At 33.4% G+C, this 20,369-nt stretch overlaps 1 protein-coding gene across 1 annotated transcript in view; it reads left to right on the top strand.

Annotated features, from left to right (window-relative positions):
* LOC111507366 (uncharacterized) overlaps positions 1–13,775 on the top strand; it is a 139,455-nt gene extending 125,680 nt beyond the window's left edge. The window contains exons 3-6 of the mRNA XM_074176618.1: positions 2,936–3,071; positions 7,028–7,161; positions 10,609–10,873; positions 12,203–13,775. Coding sequence (XP_074032719.1) covers positions 2,936–3,071; positions 7,028–7,161; positions 10,609–10,873; positions 12,203–12,288 — 621 coding nt within the window. The 3' untranslated portion in view covers positions 12,289–13,775. The remainder of the gene's footprint in view (positions 1–2,935; positions 3,072–7,027; positions 7,162–10,608; positions 10,874–12,202) is intronic.
* The last annotated feature ends 6,594 nt before the right edge of the window (positions 13,776–20,369 follow it).

Genomic DNA, 20,369 nt, shown 5'->3' with positions numbered 1-20,369 from the left:
CCTAAATCGTCAAGTTTTCTTAATAAAGCCGTTTTTGTGGAAAAATAGTTATTCACGTTTTACCAACGAGTGTTGAAAGTGGCATTTTATTTTGTGAGTGGGGATTATTGCAAAACGAGCGTCAGCAAGTGGAGCAAACTCACGAGAAAAATAAAATCACTTTCAACAAATGTATCATACAAATTTTTTTGTATAACGTTACTGCTGATAATAAAAAAAAATTATAGGGTCCATGGGATTTGAACACACGATCTTTGGATTACAAGGCATTTGTTACAACTACATACGCCAACTCACGTTATTTTAAGGAGGATTATTGGTTAGTCATGAAGGACTTTCTACAGTTGGACTGAATACTACTTCATCATCGTCAGTAACTTCACAAGGATTTAATATTATCTATAGCACGAACTGCATGTGTGAACTTTTCTAAATGATTCTTTGGTAGGTGTTCTGATTGAAGTGTTTCTATCAAAGAAATTTCCAATAAAAGTTGTACAAAAAATAATTTTTGAAGAATTTGATTTCTAGGTAGCCGTGGAAATATCAAGCTCATGACAGTTTGGTGACTTTTATGAGTAATTGATAAATGGTTATTGACAGTGTTTCAAAAAATCGCTGAAAATGAATGCAAATATTGATTATTCAAACGAAGTTCTTATGAAATTATTTATTATACACGGACAGTGTGATCAAATCATTGCCAGAACTTGTAGAAAATCAAACAAATGTATCCTGAATTAACACCAATGAACGAGAGGAAGTTTGTTAGATTACAAAATAATTTCCTTGACTATGGCTCCATGTTAAAAGCGCCTTCAACATTACCAAAACCTGTTACTTCAAATGAGGACAATACTGTTAACGTTTTGGCATATTTTTATGCATATCCAAAAGCTTCAATTCTCAGTGCAGAAAAAGATTTAGGTGTATCACATGCTTCAGTACAACGAATTTTGAAAAATCACGGAATGCATCTGTATACATTTACCAAAGTTCAAGCTCAAAAGGCAGAAGACTTCAAACGTAGAATGCATTTTTGTGAATCTCTTTTGATTCATACACAGGAAGATCGGAAATTTTTGTTGAAAATAATTTGGAGCGACGAATCAAAATTTACGAGGGATGGTATTTTCAATAGAAGGAATAAACATTTCTGGGCTGATCATAATCCTCATGTTACAAAAGAAATGGGTTTTCAAGAAAAATTTGACCTGAATGTTTTTTGTATTCTGAAGAACAATAAAATTTGCTTTTTCATTTATGAAGACAGTGAATGCAGAGAGATATCTCCAAATATTAAGTACGACTGTAACCAATTTTCTTGAAAATTTTCCTTTAGAGGAATATAGGAATTCGTGGTTTCAACTGGACGGAGCGCCAGTTCATTCCACCCCGGAAGTTTTCAGGAAACTTGACGAACTCTTCGACGATCGTTGGTTTAGGCGTTTAGGGCCGTGGGATTGGCCACCGAGATCACTTGATCTCACGCCACTTGACTTTTTTTAATGGGGTGTTTCAAAAGAAAGGGAATTCAGTACTCTAGTGCCTACCAAAGAAGAATTGCGACGGCGAATAGTGTGGAGTATTGAAGATCTGGATCCCCAGGAAATTGTAAAAGCAACCACAAGTCGCGTACAAAAAAACATTTTGAGGTGTTTAGAATGTAATGGACAACATTTTCAGCATTTATTGTGAAAATGTGATTTTTTGTTTACAATTTTGTTATTTTGAACCATCCTATTCTGTTATTGTCTGTACTTTCACAAGTTTTATCCCACAAAATCTTATTTTTACCTAGAAATAACTGATTTTTGGTACAGTTGTTCCCTGGAAACTTTGAGCCATAGTTAAGAAAATTATTTTGTAACCTCACAAACTTCCTCTCGTTCATTGGTGTTAATTCAGGATACATTTGGTTGACTTTTTCACACGTTCTGACAAAGATTTGATCACTTTGTTCATGTGTATAATAAATAATTTCATAAGAAGTTCGTTTGAATAATCGATATTTGCATTCATTCTGGAAGATGATTCGAAACACCGTCGATAACTCTTTGTAAATTACTTATAAACTGCTATAAGCTTGATAATTCCACTGCTACCTAAATCCAAATTCTAAAAAAAAATGTTTCTAGAAGAAGCGACTTTATTGAGAAAACTTGACGATTTAGGTATAGGGACATGATATATCATCTTGAAGCATTTTTCACCATCTTTCAATTTGTCGAGTAATATACAGGGAGTTTTGTTTGAAAAAATGAACTTTTGACTACTTTTATGCACAATGGAAATAATAGTAATTTTAGCACGACCTGTATGATATGGAGTCGATTTCTTGGTGGTATTTGAATATTTCGAGTTTGTCCAAACTATCGTCAAAATATCAACTTTTCATGAATTGGGAGTACTGATGTACTTAATTTCAATTGAGGCTATGTTTTGGACCATATTTAGCACAACTTATTTTTTATCTCGAAAACAGATAGAGATAGGTATAGGACATTATAAACAAAAAAGTATCAAAATACCAGAGCAATTCTAAAAATGTATCAATATACGGGGTGTTCTCTTTAAAAAAATAGAGTTGATAGGACTTTTTGATGGAAGTGGCAACGCCGCAATGCTGAAAATATTTCAGATCGATAGAACACGTAAGGAAACGTGAGTGGTGAAATTTTCAGAAAAATCATGCTTCTCGTTTTCCAGAAACGTTTAACCTACCATCGACCGTGAGTCACGCTGTATATTTATAAAGGGGGTAAGCCAACATAAACAAAACACATCACAAAGTTCATGTGTCAAAAACACTGTTGACCTGTGTAATTATTCAATTTCTATAGCATATCAATTTTCATTTTAATTTCAACATGAATTTTCACGAAATAAAAAGGTCATTAATCGAACGAGATTCATCATACACTTCTTGTTTCAGCTTTCTCGGTCGGGTCCAACAGACGTTACTCTCAAAGGCATCCGAAGGGAACAAACAGGAGATTATAAATGCGAAGTTTCAGCTGATGCTCCACGATTCCACACTGAAATTCGAGGAGCACACATGATTGTAGCAGGTGAGAAAACAAAATAAAAAACAAAATAAAAAATACTTATCGTCCTCAATCACTATGTATTAAAAGGTTAGATAGTTTCTGAGGGTTCTGTAATAGACGCTTAAGAGGCACGCGCAAATTAGTTCAATCATATGATATCGTGCCGGCTAAAAAAGTTATAAGGGTCAAAAGGTCACGAAAATCAGTTTTTCGGGAATATCTCGCGACATATGGCTCGGAGGTCAATAAAGGTCATTATAAACATTATTCCTCATACGATTATCTACAAAAAATATCTCTTGCATTTTTCTGTAAAGTCAACCGTTTTCTGACTAGAGCGCTGAGACAGCGACTATATTATGATGATGCACTCGTTTCTGCACCACCTTTGAGGTAGAAAATTCCTATATATCTCTATAGAAAAATAACATTCAGAACGGATGTGCACAACTTAAATTTGAGATTCGGAGGTTTGTTATCTCCACCGGCATTTAAAACGGAAACATTCAGACGTTCCTTTACATATCAAATCTATAAGTTGCGCAACTCCGTTCCTAAATCCTTGCAAAATCTCAGAATTACAAGTTTTAAGTCAAATTATCAAAATTCCCTACTTGAAAAATAAAATTCAGTTTTATCATAACTTGTTCTCCTGTGTTCTCTTGTAACCTTACTATAGCTATTAATGTAATTTATGTATTCTTTATACAGGGCTTTTCATGATGAGCTTTAATTAGCCGTTTCTGACAAATATTCAACGGATCAACCTGAAAATTTCACAGTATGCATTAATCAAAATGACCTACACGCCTAAAATATTTCAGACGAAGCGGCGTTGTCGCTTCTACTATAAAGTAGCACTTTGTCAACAAATTCATATACTATTTCCCTATACCTATCTATTACCGTTTAGAAGATATAAATTAATTTCGATATTTTTTTTACCAAACATGAAATTTTATAAATGCTGATAATCTTGAACTCTCTTGCACTAAAACGATCAAATTTGAAATAGAATGGAGTGATACTATGAGGATCATCACTCCGAGTCATACTTTCATTTGCCTCATACAAGGTCTTCAAAAAAATGCAGATACTTTGATCTCATGAAAAAATGAGTGGAACTCAATTTTTTCAAATAGAACACCCTGTATATTTCAACATTTTTGAGCTCTACATCCAATTTTAGATTAACTTTGTTCAGATAATACCATTTCTAATTTGAACCGTTTTCGAGATAAACTGTTTCAAACGGAAACTGACGTGGTTTTCTTGCTCGTTTTTTGAATTCGTCACTTATTTTGGATATTCAACATTTTTTTCATACTTGGTAATATTCCTTTTTGATCCAGTTTTTTTAACTGTCTCAGATCAGTCAATTTGAAATTGGTATGTACCTACCTTAGAAAAAGTTACAATTTGTATACATTGAGGTATTGGTCTCTAACGTACAACAGTACACATTAATATTTTTTAATAGTGCGTTTTGGAAAAATAAATAAACCAATTATTTAACGTCAGACTTTCGTTGGTGGTTTTGACTGATTGTGATAGCTACCAATTATAATAGAATAATGTCAAGATTAGGTTACAGTAATGAAGATTTCTTGAATTTATCAATAATTTATGGTGAGTGCATTAGAATTGCAAGTAGAACATGCCGAGTATTTCATGAAAGATATCCACAACTTCCGAAGCCGAATAATAATGATGTGATAAATCGACTACTAAAAACTGTAGGTTGAATGGAACCTTCCGTCCAAAAATCATTCGTAAGAAGAATAAAGTGGATGATGATGACAATGATATAGCAGTTTTGAGATACTTTCATGCATTTCCAAATGCTCCTTTGCACGAAGATGAAAGGGAGATAGGTATACCCTACGTGACAATTTGTCGAATTTTTAATAAGCATAAATGGCATTCCTATAAGTTCTACTTTGTCCAACATTTGAAAGAGACTGATTTATCTCGTAGAGTGGAATTCTTTGAATGGTTACTTGTCAAGACTCAAGAGGATGAACATTTTCTAGACAATATCATATGAACAGATGAGGCCAAGTTCACAAAAAATGGAATTTTCAATATACACAACAGTCATTATTGGGCGCCAGAAAATCCCCATGTTGTTTGCCAACACGGTTTTCAAGAAAAATGGCAATTCAATGTATTTTGTTCCATAAAGAATGAATCAATTTTTTATATCGAGTTTTATGATGATAATTTGAATGCATCAAAATATGAAGATTCACTGAGGAATGGCATTCAAATGATTTTAAATAATAGACCAGGAAGAGAACGTGTACGCACCAAATGGATGGTGCTCCACCCCATAATTCTCATTCAGTCAGCGAAGCTTTAATCGAAATATTCGAAGACAGATGGATTGGTAATAATGGACCTTTTCGTTGGCCTCCTAGAACACCAGATGGCAATCCATTACATTATTTCGTGTAGGGTCTCATTAAAAATATACATGTTACATGTTATACATGTTATACTCCAATAACAACAATGGAAAATATGAAATCGAGAGTTACAACTGCTTTTAATAGTTTGACTCCAGACTTGATCAGAAGCGCTAGACATGACAATCTTTTGAAGAGATTACATGTTTGTTTAAGTAGAGGTGGAGATGTGTTTGAACATATTTTGGAATACACTGACGATTAAATTAACTCATTAATTTATGGGTTCGTGTTTCAGCGTTAATAAAACTATTGTTTGAAGAGAAGTTTCATTCGATGGTTGAGGAGTATATTGATAATTATCTTTTCATTGTATTATCTGTGACTACTTGAGAAACATCAAACGAAATCATCTGTTTTACAAAAATGAGTGATGAACAAGGAAACCATGTCAATTTCCATTTGAAACAGTTTATCTCGAAAACGGTTCAAAATAGAAATAGTATTATCTGAACAAAGTTAATCTAAAATTGAATGTAGCGCTCAAAAATGTTGAAATATAGAGGGTGTTCCATTTGAAAAAATTGAGTTCCACTCATTTTTTCCTGAGATCAAAGTATCTATATTTTTTTGAAGACCCTATATGAGGCAAATGAAAATATGACTCGGAGTGAAGATCCTCATAGTATCACTCCACTCCATTTCAAATTTGATCGTTTTAGTGCAAGAGAGTTCAAGTTCATCAGCATTTATAAAAGTTCATGTTTGGTAAAAAAAAATATCGAAATTAATTTATATCTTCTAAACGGTAATAGGCAGGTATAGGAAAATAGTATATGAATTTGTTGACAAAGTGATAATGAATCATATTATATTATATGCGGGGTGTTCCATTTGAAAAATCAAAGAAGCCGCTACTTTATAGTAGAAGCGACAACGCCGCTTCGTCTATTGTGAGATTTTCAGGTTGATCCGTTGAATAGTTTGCCAGAAACGGCTAATTAACGCTCATCATGAAAAGCCCTGTATATTGTCTGTACTCACTACCTCATTATTATTATTATTGAGGAAAAATCTGCTATATAGAGTTAAGTGGAAAAACATATTCCTGATGAAGTAAGTAATTGCTTCTTTGGAGAAAATGAACTTCGCTCTTTCTTTTCCAAATTTATTTTTAATATTTCTTTTAATATAGATGCACTGTATGTGGAAAATAATAAAGACGTATTATTATTATTATTATTATTAGGTATCTGAAAATAGGATGTCTTGAAACTGGATGATAGAAACATAACTTTGTTTTTCCTCGTGTGTATGAATCGGACATTATCAGGAACTGTGTTCGATAAATATAATTTGGGGTGAATTCCTTTCCATTCGGAAAACAAACTATTGAAATTGGTCTGAAAATGAAAAAGTTATTCCAGATCGAAATTTGTTAACATTTCAACTGCTTTTTATGCAATATTCATGACGAAAACTTCCTCACCTTTAAATTCGATTGAACTTGTCTAATTCGTATAAAATGTATCCGACAAGGTAGATAAAAGTTACTTTACCGTCTTACAGACCTGCCAAGTGGTAATCCAGTGATGAATATTGAGCCCGCTAAAGCTGAGATTGGGAAGAAGATAAGAGCGCATTGCCACGCCCCCGGATCAAATCCACCCGCCAACATTACCTGGTTTATAAATGACGAACAGGTGTGTTACATTTTTCATTTCTGAATGTTTTGTTCCTATGAATATTATTATACCCGGAATAAATCTATTTACGAAACAAGTTTTTTGTTGTGAAAAAGCGTGAGATGCTTCAAATTATATTTTTATTTCGTCTCCAATCTGGCAAACAGCTCCTAACCAAAATTGTAACTATTTGCTTAAAAGTTACATTGTCAGATATAGATATTAGTGCATAGTTCCTACAGAAAAGATAATAATTATCACAATGCGCTCTACTTTTATTGTAACATTTTTCAGCCCTGTCATTTCAGGTGTCATTCGATTCGTATTTTTGCCTAGAAAGTTTAGGAAAAGGTCCGAAAACGCGCCGATAAAAATTACAATAGTTATAAACAATTAGGTGAAAAAAATGGGGCTTTAGTTTTTTCTTAATATCTCGGAAAATTTTCGAAATTTTGGAAATTTGAAAAAAAATTTGAAAAGATCAATGAATTTGCGTAAAAAAAGTCCCGACTCCCGAAACTGTATCTCGATTATTTATAATTTTAACAGAGCCCTGAAAATAGAGCCAAAAGCGGGTAGTCTGGCTTCCGCGCGCCTTTCGTCACTCTGACATAAAAACAAAAAAAATTATTTAAACATATCAAATATAAATATTAAGGAATGCAAAAATTCACGTAATGTCGGAATACATCAATAAACAATAATCCGCAGTCAAAAAATTTTTATCCCAATTTTAAAGTTGATTATAAATTTGTTAAATAATAACTTTTTCTGAACTGAAAGTTGATATAAAAATCCCTATAATTATTAAACTAAAACCCTGCCATTTTTTTCCTTTGGTGAAGTTATCCCTAATAGGCAAAAAAATAGATTACCGTTGCCAGAATAAAAAAATTGTTATTTTCTATTTTTTTATTGACAATTTAAAATGTAACTTCATTAAAACAACGATAAAAATAAAATAAAACAGCAATAAAAATTAATTGGCGCTTCGGGACGACTTCATTGATTCCAGTGGCGCATTTGCTATTTCAGCTGCAGGAAAACCCGGAAAAACCTGCAGCACCACATCATCTGAAAATCTTGAAAATTATTATTTTATGAAAAATACATTACAAATTTTTTTCTAATTTTTTATTGTTTCAATATCTCATGGCTGAAAACTAATTATTAATTTTCTTTTTATTTTTACAGCTATTGTAAATAAATTTATTATAAACAAATACATTGTTTATAAGCAATTCGAAATTTTTTTTTGCATTATGTCGATTGAAAAAATTATGATTAGAAATAAATGGTTTCTTAAAAAATTTTCTTTGTTGCTAAAAAATGCGTTTGTTGATTAACAATCATTTTTTGCAACTAAATATTAAAATTAAGAAACGGTTTTTTTTCCAAAATCATAAGTTCTATTGTTCTTTAAGGTTTCGAAAAAACTGTTTTTTTATTATTTTTTCAATTGTTTATTTAAAAAAAAATTGTTATGAACAATTTTTTTTTCAATACTTTGTTTTATAATAAAAGTAATCATGTATTTTTTTTATTTATTCTAATTTTTATCAAACTTTCAATATTGTGATACCTTTATACTTTTCTTTTTCATTCGCTCCTTCGCTTTTATAATTATAACTTTCAAACTATTGCAGGTATGATAGATATGCTTCAAGTCTTTTTTTGTTCATTATAATAATAATAATAATAATATTTATTTTCCCAAAGACATAGTACAATATGTATACGAATAGTCGGGACAACAAAAGGTAAAAAAGTAAGAAGTGAGAAGATTGATAAGCTAGACAGTAACAGGCTTATCACCAACTACATATTAAAATATTCATCCAATGAATAAAAACATTTTTCAATTAAACATTTTTTCAGTATCTTGTTGAATTTCCTACATTCATTGACATTTTTTATATCGTGGGGTAGTCTGTTATAGATTCTCAGCCCCATATGATTAGGTGAGTTATAAGTGATTTTATATTTGCAAAATGGAATCTGAAAATGATTTTTTGACGAGTGTTGACGTCATGCAGGTTTGCATTTCTGTTTAATTTAGTTTCATTTTCATGAACATAACTACAAAGTTCATATATGTAGAGTGAAAATAATGTCAATATGTTATATTTAACAAACAGTCCTCTAGCAGAGTTCGTGGAGGAAACGCCGGCCACAATTCTTACAACTCTTTTTTGCATGATAAAAACGTCATTTATTGAAGTGGAGTTGGCATACAAACACATTCCATACCTGATTCGAGATGCTACTTGGGAGAGATATAAGGATAGTAGTTGAGGCTCCTCCAGGACCTGTTTGAGACTTCTGAACATATAGCATAAAGAATTCAATCTTTTATTCAAATAAGTGCAGTGACTTTTCCAGTTCATATTTTCATCGACAACTAGTCCAAGAAATTTTACTTCGTTTATGTTACATATTAGTGTGTCACTAACGCAAACATTTAATGAAAGACAATTTTTTTGCCACTTATGAAATTTGACGATTTGGGTTTTCGTTGCATTCAGATATAAAGAATTGAGGCTACACCACTCGTTTATAGAACTGAGAACTTGTTCGCATTTCTGTTGTGCTGCAATTTCATCCTTGTCCGATATTATCACAGAAGAATCATCAGCGTACATGGTAGCAGGGATCCCTGTAAGGTATTTCTCAAGATCATTGGTATACAATAAAAATAAAATTGGCCCCAATATAGACCCTTGTGGAACTCCCACGTTAACCACTTTAGTTTCAGAATTAACGAATGTGTTTGCTCCGGAAATACGTTCCGAAATTTGTACATACTGAGTACGTTCAGTTAAGAAGGAAGAAATCCAATTAAAAGCAGAGCCTCTGATTCCATAGTTGTACAACTTCGATAATGAAAGCTGATGATTAACACAGTCGAATTTATCAACAATTTAAGCCTTTTACTGAAGTTCTAGTCCTATTATTTATTTAATTATTGATCGTTATTATTTAAAAGAAAATTTTTTAAGTCTTTTCGACATTACGCAATTTTATTGATCTTTTCAAATCTTTTTTCAAATTTCCAAAATTTTGAGAATTTTCCGAGATATTAAGAAAAAACTAAAGCCCCATTTTTTTTTCACTTAATTGTTTATAACTTTTGTAATTTGTATCGGCGCGTTTTCGGACCTTTCCTTAAACTTTCTAGGCAAAAATACGAATCGAATGACATCTTGGTCGTAATTTTTGGACAGGGCTGAAAAATGTCACCAAAAAGAGCTATATCGAGTACATGTGAACCAGACTATTGGAGTCTCAAAAAATATGGAAATTATAAAAATAATTCACACTCACAAATAATTCGTAGAGCTGAGCCTTTTTCCTGAGACTATTTTCTGTAAAAATGGAAAAGGTGCAAGCTCGTATTGTAAATAAGTTTCCATATCTTTCATATGTTTCGAAAGATAATCTATTTTGAAATATCTTTGTTTTCAGATCACTCTCAATAACACCAGTACGAGTGTTCTCCATCTAGAGTTTGACACCGATTATGATTTGGGTCTCAAATCATCCAAATCAAAACTGGAATTAACAACAGATAGAACTCATTTCATTCGAGGATTACTGACTATAAAATGCAAGGCCTCGGTCTATACTTTGTGGCAAGAAAGTGTGCAGAATAATGTGAGAGAAGATGTTCCACAGCTAGCTCCAGTAATAGGTTCTACTTCATCGCAGAGTCATACCGATCAAGTGATAGGTGTGTTAATATTAGAGAAAAGGCATAAATATAGGAGCATAAGAAAGAATTCGAGCTAGTAGTGCTGAATGTTTCGTCTGCTACTGCAGCAGACATCATCAGTTATAAGTGCGTTGACTGTGAGGTCGAGTGTTTCATTCCGAAGTCTCCGACTAACTGACGAGCTACGTATTCATTTGTATTTATACCTTCAGGGGGTGTTGGGGATGATGGCGGAGGTGATGATGGGATGTTCGTGCAACTGCTTACTCCTGAGTGGTCCGTACTTTTGCTGTGTCGTCATAACGCCAGCCCCACTCCAAATACACCATCACTCCCACCACGCTTTGAAATCGAAAGTATAGGTGAATCCGTTGCTCGTCAGTCAGTTGTTGGTGATACTTTGACATATGATTGTTATCCTCACATATAACTGGTGATGTCTGCCGCAGTTGCAGTAGAAACTTTTGGTACTTCAGTTTACATTTGACAACTGCCTACCAGCTAGGATTTTAGTCTCTTCAATTGAGACGATCGTTTTCTATATGTTACCAACATTTTATTTTCCTCAACCGAATCAGGATTTTTTATATTTTTTGACAAACATACGATAATCCTGAAACACTGCAAAGTTTATTCATTAACCAAATAAGAAAGAGTCGTTTATAATGAAAATTCATAGTTTGTCTTTGAATCACATTTATGTTATGACAAAAACTATAAACTTGAACTGAAAACTCGTTTTTATACATTTGAATCGATGTTAGTTTTTTATATTATTTATTCATTTACAGTTTATTTTCAGACCTCTAGGGTCATTAGCGACTTGTAGATATATTATATATTTACAAAAAGAACTTAGAGAGGTTGTAACAAATTGGTAATTTCATCAGTTCGGACTTCCATTGTCTAATATAATATAAATTGATTTGAAATCCCTGAAGAAAATCAAAAAGACTAACCGAAAATAACAATTTTATTAAACAAACACTGAAATTACAAAGGAATAACATACAAGCAATAACCAAAAAAAAATAAAAGCTTGGAAAATTGATAAAAGTTGAAAATTAAAAAATATTATTAACAAAAATTAAAAATGGAAATTAAACGATTCCAAACCAAGTTACGTCACGACGTTTCGATTGTTAGTATCCACAATCGTCTTCGGGTGATAACTGGACTATTCCCTTCCCTTCCCGTTTAGCGGGAGTTGGTCCTTTTTTACTTGATTAGAGGTTTCCATATGTTACGTATCTCTATGCTAGCTTGAATAAATGCGTTGTTGGACTTCCGCTACATCCATCAATTTATTTTATGAATCTGTTATAATTATTTCTCATTATTTTTCAGAAATCATCAGTAGTAGCAGCGGTAGAAACCATCAGTGTACGCGAGTATTCAAATATTTTATTCTGACAATAGTTTTTCTGAGGTAATGTTCATTGAATGAAAATGGAGATTTTTGAATATGTGCCTCTTCAGAAAAAATTGATTGGAATCCTTTGGGGTGATCTGTCCCACTTTTAAACTGAAACGAGAGTATTGATGAATCTGTAGGTCTATCAAAACTGTTCAGAATACCCATCAGTTTCGACATTCAGCATCATTCCGGCGTAAAGAATATCTGTATGTAATTTCTGCTCAATAATGTTAGATTTAAGTTTTCAATTGATATAATGTCATTTAGAGAATGTCCATCTTGAAATCACGTAAGAATGAACTCATCATGCAACTATTAGAAATCACACAGTGATAAAGCAAGCAATAAAGTACACATCTAGGATTGAACAAATAGTTTAAGCGCATACATGAGTTTATTCCGAAGGCCAACAGAAACGAATTTGGAAATGAGGTTTCATCATAATGGTCCAGTCATCTTAGTCCAAATTAGGTGAGTAAGACTCAAAACGTATTGCAATATGCTCAAAACTTATTTCACGTGGAGGTATTGATAATAAGAAAGCAAGCAAAAACCATAGCAATGTTCTTTTTAGATGGTATCCTTTAAAAACCGGGTAATGTCAACGTGGCAACATTAGTTTAAAACGCCTTGCCAACTTGTTTTGTATATTACAACATCAGTTGTCAGTATTTTAATTTAAGTTTTAGGCTCGTTAACTTCAAGTCTGACAAATGGTTAGATTATCGGAAATGCATGAAATAACAGTTTTGCAAATGATTGGTTACGGAGATAAAACTCGAACATAACAGGAAGTAGCTCGCCTATCACATGAGAAACTTCCCAATTCACCGCCCGTATCTCAAGGAACAATAAGCAAAATAGAGAAGCAGTTTCGCGAGTATGGTCATGTGGGGCAGATACAAAAGCAGCTGCCAATGTTATGAGTCATGAACTCGAATTATAAATTAAATTCTCTACAATATTGATTTTGAGCACAAATAGCGAGAAACCCATAGAAGAAGAGATATTTGCAAAAAATATGCAAACAATTGATTTTTTTTCACCTTTGACCTTCTATTCTAAAAGTATCGTGCACCATATCACATGTAGGTTTTCAGACAATTTCCAGGATGTTGAAATACAAGTTTATATTATTTTGTAGCTACGTATCTCAGGTTCTGAAGTGAGCTCACTAAGATGACTGGACTTATTTAATATTTTTTCTTATGAGAAATAAATTTTTATTATTATAACTGTGGAAGTGACTTTCCTGAATTGGATATTTAATATTCATGAAATCATTCCCATGTTTTAATTTTGTTATCAGTCTGTGAAATGTGATAAAAATAGTTGTAAGGATTTGTTGTTGTATAACCGAAGATAAATCGTCCATGGAAGTAGCTAATGACTTGACATTTTTTGTTTCGCAATAATGATATTACAAGCATTCTGATTCTGAAAAATTTATATAACTTATGTTTTTATTTTATAGGAATAAATTTGTAGAAGTATAAAAATATAGGTGCCAAAGTTTGTAATAAAACGTATAGAAAAAATTTGACCTTTGATTGAATACCCATCATATTTTGCAGAATGGTTCCAATCCATTTATCCCAGAAAAGAACTATTGAGGAGTTAATATAGATTGTTGCCTGAAGTGAAGAAAACATTCACTTGGGTTAACAAAAAAATTAAGAAATTGTCTGTATAAGTTCGGACTTCTGAAAAATATATTTGAAATGAAAATTTTATCAGTGTTTTATCACGCATTATTTTTCGATATTATGACCTATGGAATCATAGCCTGGGGAGGTGCTTGTGATAATTCATTAAAATCTATCGAGTATGCAATAAAAATATTTTTAAAAACCTTTCATATTTCTATCAGAAATTTTATTCAGATAATATTTCATTTCATTGCTCAGAGAAACATTTCACAAGATCACTACAATATATTGTATATAAAAAAGCATTTTGCCAGTACTGACATAATTGAATATAAGTATAGTTCAATATCAAAGATCGATAAACGATTTCAAATGTACGTAACTTATTGCATCATCAGCATAAAATACCCCGGAGGACCTAAAATGAATAAATCAATGAAAAATTGTACGTATACGTATAAGTACGTAGTTTTGGAAATATCATTTCGATATTCGAGATTGTTATTATGAAGGAAAGAGAATTGAAACTTTCTGATTTTTACTACTTTTGTTTGTAACTATTGTTACTGCAGTTCCGTCATATAAGGACGTTTTCAAGCTTATCCATTGTATGTATACGTTTAATGTATACATTAAATGTAAGTTTGAAACTGTCCTGAATTTCACTAGTTCGGACTTCCATTGTCTACTATATAAAATGATTTGAAATCCCTGAAACAAGTAAAAAAGAATAATTAAAAAAGAATAGTTGAAAATAACAATTATATTAAGCAACAATAAACCTGAAATGAAATGATAGTGAAATAACCTACAAGTAAAAAAATATAATAATTGAATAAATAAAAATGAAAGGAATGAAAAAAAAAATGATAAAAATAAAAAAATGTAGAGATTCCAAGTCACGTTAGTTCACGACGTTTCGATTGTTGGTATCTACAATCGTCTTCGGGTGATGACTGGACTGATTCCTCCGAGAGATGACTATTTTATAGGCCGATGAAATACTTTCACTTTCTCTACTCTCCATTTTCCGCTTCACTGATTCCGTGAGAGATGACCGTTTTGGCGGGAGTTGGTCATTTTTCGTTTGATGATGGGTTTCCATATGTTTCGTATATCTACGCTGGCCTGGCTGAATACGTTGTTGGATAACATGTATGCGGCTTCCTTAAATTTTCTCCTGAACCAATGTTCCTCTCTGTGCAAGATCTGGGATAGCCACTTTCACCAGTCATAGCCAACATATATATGGAGTGGTTTGAAACTCTGGCCATTGAAGAAGCCCACAAGAAACCTCGAGTCTGGTTGAGATATGTTGACGACACCTTCATAATATGGAACCATGGGAATACTGAACTAGACGCCTTCCTGAAACACATCAACAGCGTGAGACCTTCCATCAATTTCACAATGGAGAAGGAAATCCACAGCGAATTGCCATTCTTAGACGTTTTGGTGAAGAGGACCGACACTAAGTGGGAAACATCTGTATACCGAAAACCCACTCATACGGGACAGTATCTGAACCACGAATCCAACCACCATCAATCGACAAAAAGAGGAATCATCAAGACCGTGCTTTTGGGCTCTGTAATACAAAGGAAGGTCTCGAGAAGGAACTAGACATCATCAAAAATGATCTTCAGCGGAATGGATACTCCAAAGCGATGGTAGAAAAGATTTTGGCTAAAAGACAACAGGAGCCTCGCAAGGAAGAGAAGCCGTCACAATTAGTGCTTGCACTTCCCTACATCAGAGGATTATCGGAGAGGATAAGAAGAATTGGTTCCAAGTACAACATTAGAACCTGTTTCAGATCCGGTAACACTATCCGTAGCAGCCTCTCGAAAACCAGGCCCCCAAACGCGGACTGCGATTCCAAGAATTGCATTTACCGGATACCCTGTGAGTGCGGAAAATCCTATATTGGTGAAACTAAGAGGCCATTGACTGTTCGCATTGCCGAGCACAAGAAACACACACAGCGAGGGGAAACCAGCAAATCAGGAATAGCAGACCATGTTTGGACCCATCAACACAACATCGAGTGGTCCCAAGCTGAGATCTTGCACAGAGAGAAACATTGGTTCAGGAGAAAATTTAAGGAAGCCGCATACATGTTGTCCAACAACGTATTCAGCCAGGCCAGCGTAGATATACGAAACATATGGAAACCCATCATCAAACGAAAAATGACCAACTCCCGCCAAAACGGTCATCTCTCACGGAATCAGTGAAGCGGAAAATGGAAAGTAGAGAAAGTGAAAGTATTTCAACGGCCTATAAAATAGTCATCTCTCGGAGGAATCAGTCCAGTCATCACCCGAAGACGATTGTAGATACCAACAATCGAAACGTCGTGAACTAACGTGACTTGGAATCTCTACACTTTTTTATTTTTATTATTTTCTTTTTTTCATTCCTTTAATTTTTATTTATTCAATTATTATATTTTTACTTGTAGGTTATTTTACTATCATTTCATTTCAGGTTTATTGTTGCTTAATATAATTGTTATTTTCAACTATTCTTTTTTAATTATTCTTTTTTACTTGTTTCAGGGATTTCAAATCATTTTATATAGTATACAATGGAAGTCCGAACTAGTGAAATTCATCACTAAACATTGTCAATCACCTTCTAACAAACGTTGAAACTGTCCTTATAGGACGAAAATGCGGTAACGTTAGTTACAAATAAAACTGGTAAAAAACATAGACAGTTCCAATTCTCTTTACATCATTATGATTTTGATTATTATTATACACACACGGGACATTTTAGATAAAAAAACCTTATGATCGTGTATCACTCTCTAGCTAAATCAATAATAACATAAACGTATGGGGTGACATGTTCAATAATTCCTTGAATCAACAACCCAAAATATACGGTGTGTCTCACTTCTCATGGAAACACCCCCGTATCTTCCGTAATATTCGAGGTAGAACGATGAAACTCTCAGGACTGATCGAGATGCTCAAAATGCACCTACCACCTGAATGGGGTTGGCCAAAGTGATATACACTGTCCGCTACTCACAATGGAACCCCCATATTTACGGTAAACATATTAGGGGGCAGAATAGGCTCAAAATTTCTTCAGATTCGTGATCAGGACTACCAACTTACTACGATTACACTATTTTCCTGAAAAAATTTCAGTCCTGAAAAATCCGAATTTGTCTCACTGCTTATGGAAACACCCCCGTATCTTCCGTAATAACTGAAGTAGATTTTTTTTTGGTTTTGACATCAAAACATGAACGAAATTGCTTAAAAGAGAAACTCGACTTTTGTTTTCACATAAATAATTTATTTTTTATTTTGTTGTCAGGAAAGTTATTCCTTCTCAATAAGAGAGAAAATGGTAATTTGGTAAGAGGAACGGAAACATGTAATCTGTGAGGTTTTAGGATGGTTGATGTTAGTTCATCTTCTCATTCTCTCATTATTTAAAAAAAAACAAGAATATTTTGTGGCGAAAAATGTTATGTAGTTCAAAATTCTTTCAAAGTACTACTTTCAAAATCATATTTTCAAAAAAAAAACAATCAATTTCAAATGATTTAACTGTTGACAATTTTATATTTTCGTGCCTTCTATGAAATTTCCCTCCAATCGAACACATTTTTCTATGCGCCTTCTATTATTTCCTCCAACTCTTCTCACTTCTCTAGGTGTGATTTCTCTACACGCTAGTATAATTGTTGCACGGAGATCTTCCTTATTTGTTGGCCTTTCCTCATAAACTTTATTTTTTCAAGTTTCCCCATAAAAAAAATCCAGTGAAGTTAAGTCTGGGGATCTTGGTGGTCATACTACGATAGGGCTATTGCGTCCTATCCATTTCATAGGTAGATTCCTATTCAACCAAACCCTTGTTATGCCACTATTGTGAACTGGTGAACCATCTAACTGAAAAATCACGCTGTGTCTCACGTCCAAAGGTAGTTCTTCCAACACATCGGAAAATGCATTTTCGAGAAAATCAACGAATGGTCGTGCGTTTAAATTTTGATCGAAAACAATGGCCGATAATATTTTCGTTCAGGATACCACACCACACATTAACTTTCTGAGATATTTGGTCTCTACAATTCACCACCCAATTTGGATTTTGTTCAGCCCAAAACCTCATGTTTAGGGAAGATACAACACCATTCGTGGTAAAGGTAGCCTCATCATTGTATAAGATATACTTTATTTCATTGAGATAATTTCCCTGCATCCATAAACAATACTCCATACGGCGGATTTCATCTCCTTCGTGCAAAGTATGTAAAAATGTGGGTTTGAATGCATGCATTTTATGCCTCTTTAAACACCTCCATATTTTACTGCGGCTCATATTGAGTTGAAGCGATAAGTTTCTCAAACTGATTCTAGGATCAGCTTGATGAGCCGCCAATATCGTATCATCATCAATATGATGTTTTACAATTTTTCTGTCCTTTGTTACTTGGCCGGTGCTCACGAATAGATTATATATTTTATGTACAGTTCCACGGTGTACAGCTACCTCTAGCGGGTGTCTTCTATTAAATTCAGCGGCCGCTTCACGATAAGACCTCACCCTTTCACCAACAATTAAAACAATTTCAATTTTTGCTTGAAGTGACAGACGTGCCATGTTGAACTTTGTCAATCAAAATGAGCTGATATCAGTTGAAATGGGAACTTCAGAAATATTAAAATATGAACAGGAACTCACGAACAGAAAACAACTGGAACACAGCAACAATATCCAACACAAATTCAGGAACAATAAACACAATGGGAACAAAAACACGGCAGAAACAACAGGAACAACGGTGATTCAAAGAACAACAATACTAGAAACAACAAATGCAATGAAAACTGGTCTGGGGGTTAATAAAACAAAATCTTTCAACAATATTGTCAGGTTGACAGTAAATATCAATGAGCAACTGTTTTCCATGGTGATTTCACGGCACCGCATGATTCAATGAAACTGAGTAAATCAATCCCTTCAAATGACTTCAAACAACAATTCAGCAAGTAAGTAAAATAATCTAAATTCTACCTGTTCACCGAGTGCGATTTTTTATTTAAAAATTAACAGTTGCTTAACAAAGCTCAGAATTGTACAGTTTTCGGGATGTGAACCTTTGAATATAGATTTTTTCCATTTTTTGCTCATCAATCGAGAGCTATCACTTCTGGTTGGGATAGAATTTGGATATTCAGCAACCAGAATTAGTTTTACGAATAACCTTCTTCAGTTATAATAGATGCCGCCATCGATAACACTATCTCGATAATCTGAGAATGTGGTGCTGTGACATTTTCCTCAGATAGGCTCGAAATGGATGATAGCATCTCACAGCATCTGTATCTTTCATACCTGAGAGTACTCTCCAGATAGAATAAAGGGGTTCAGGTATTGGAAGCGAACTATTTTGCGCCGTAATATGTTTTACCTAAAAATGGGGTGTTCCATCGCGAGTGGCGGACAGTGTATATCACTTTGGCCAACCCCATTCAGTTGGTAGGTGCATTTTGAGCATTTCCATCAGTCTTGAGAGTTTCATCGTTCCACCTCGAATATTACGGAAGATACGGGGGAGTTTCCATGAGAAGTGAGACACACTGTATGTTCAAAAATTTCATTGAAAAAAATAGACTTCTTCCTTTTGAGGAATTATATAAAGACTAGTTGTTGCCCGCGGCTTCGCTCGCGTAGAATTTGGTTTGCCACAGTAAGTTTCGTGACAGATCATTTTAAACAAATATCTAGTCATAATATTTTTTCATCAACCCAAAACTTCAGGTTTCCAATTTCAGAACTGACGAAATTCAATACAATCTTTGAAACCCGTTTTCCCCTTTGGAGATTCAAATTCCTGATTTGATTTCTTGATTTACGCTATATAAAGAACTTACCTGCATATTTCAAGATTCTAGGTTCAGTAACTTCGGCTAAGTGAAATTGACAGATGAAACTCTCAAGATGGCGACTGTCCGCCTTCTGGGAAAAAAAATCAAATTGTCTTGAGTTATGAATATGAGAACATCATTCAGTTCAGTTGATTTATAATTTTATTTTATCCAGTTGTATATAGTTGCTATTGTATGAAGAAAAAGTATAAAAGTTTGTGTCAATAAAATTCAAAAGAAACATTTCATTTTCTTTAACTGAGGGAAGTTATTAATTCCAAAAAATAGAAAGAGGGGTCTTGTGACACATAATTTTGAAGCTCAGAAGAACGAATACTTCACAAACCCAGAATATGAAGTCAATATCTTCACCTACTACAAAATGGCGGAACATTTAATAATTTCCTGAAGACAAACACATTAATATCCATATTTCTAGAAATATTCCTTTTTGTCTGCTATATGGCAATTTCAACAACCCGGTGAGGTCTGTTAAGTTATTTTTTGTTTATAAAAATGACAAAAAATGTCAGTACGACAATGAACAT

Source organism: Leptinotarsa decemlineata, unplaced genomic scaffold (genome assembly GCF_025532065.1).
Source record: "Leptinotarsa decemlineata unplaced genomic scaffold, Ldec_3_MD MMD2_tig00001973_RagTag_RagTag, whole genome shotgun sequence".
Classification (NCBI taxonomy): domain Eukaryota; kingdom Metazoa; phylum Arthropoda; class Insecta; order Coleoptera; family Chrysomelidae; genus Leptinotarsa; species Leptinotarsa decemlineata.
The sequence above is the reverse complement of the archived record's forward strand: the minus strand, read 5'-3'. Positions and strand labels throughout refer to the sequence as shown.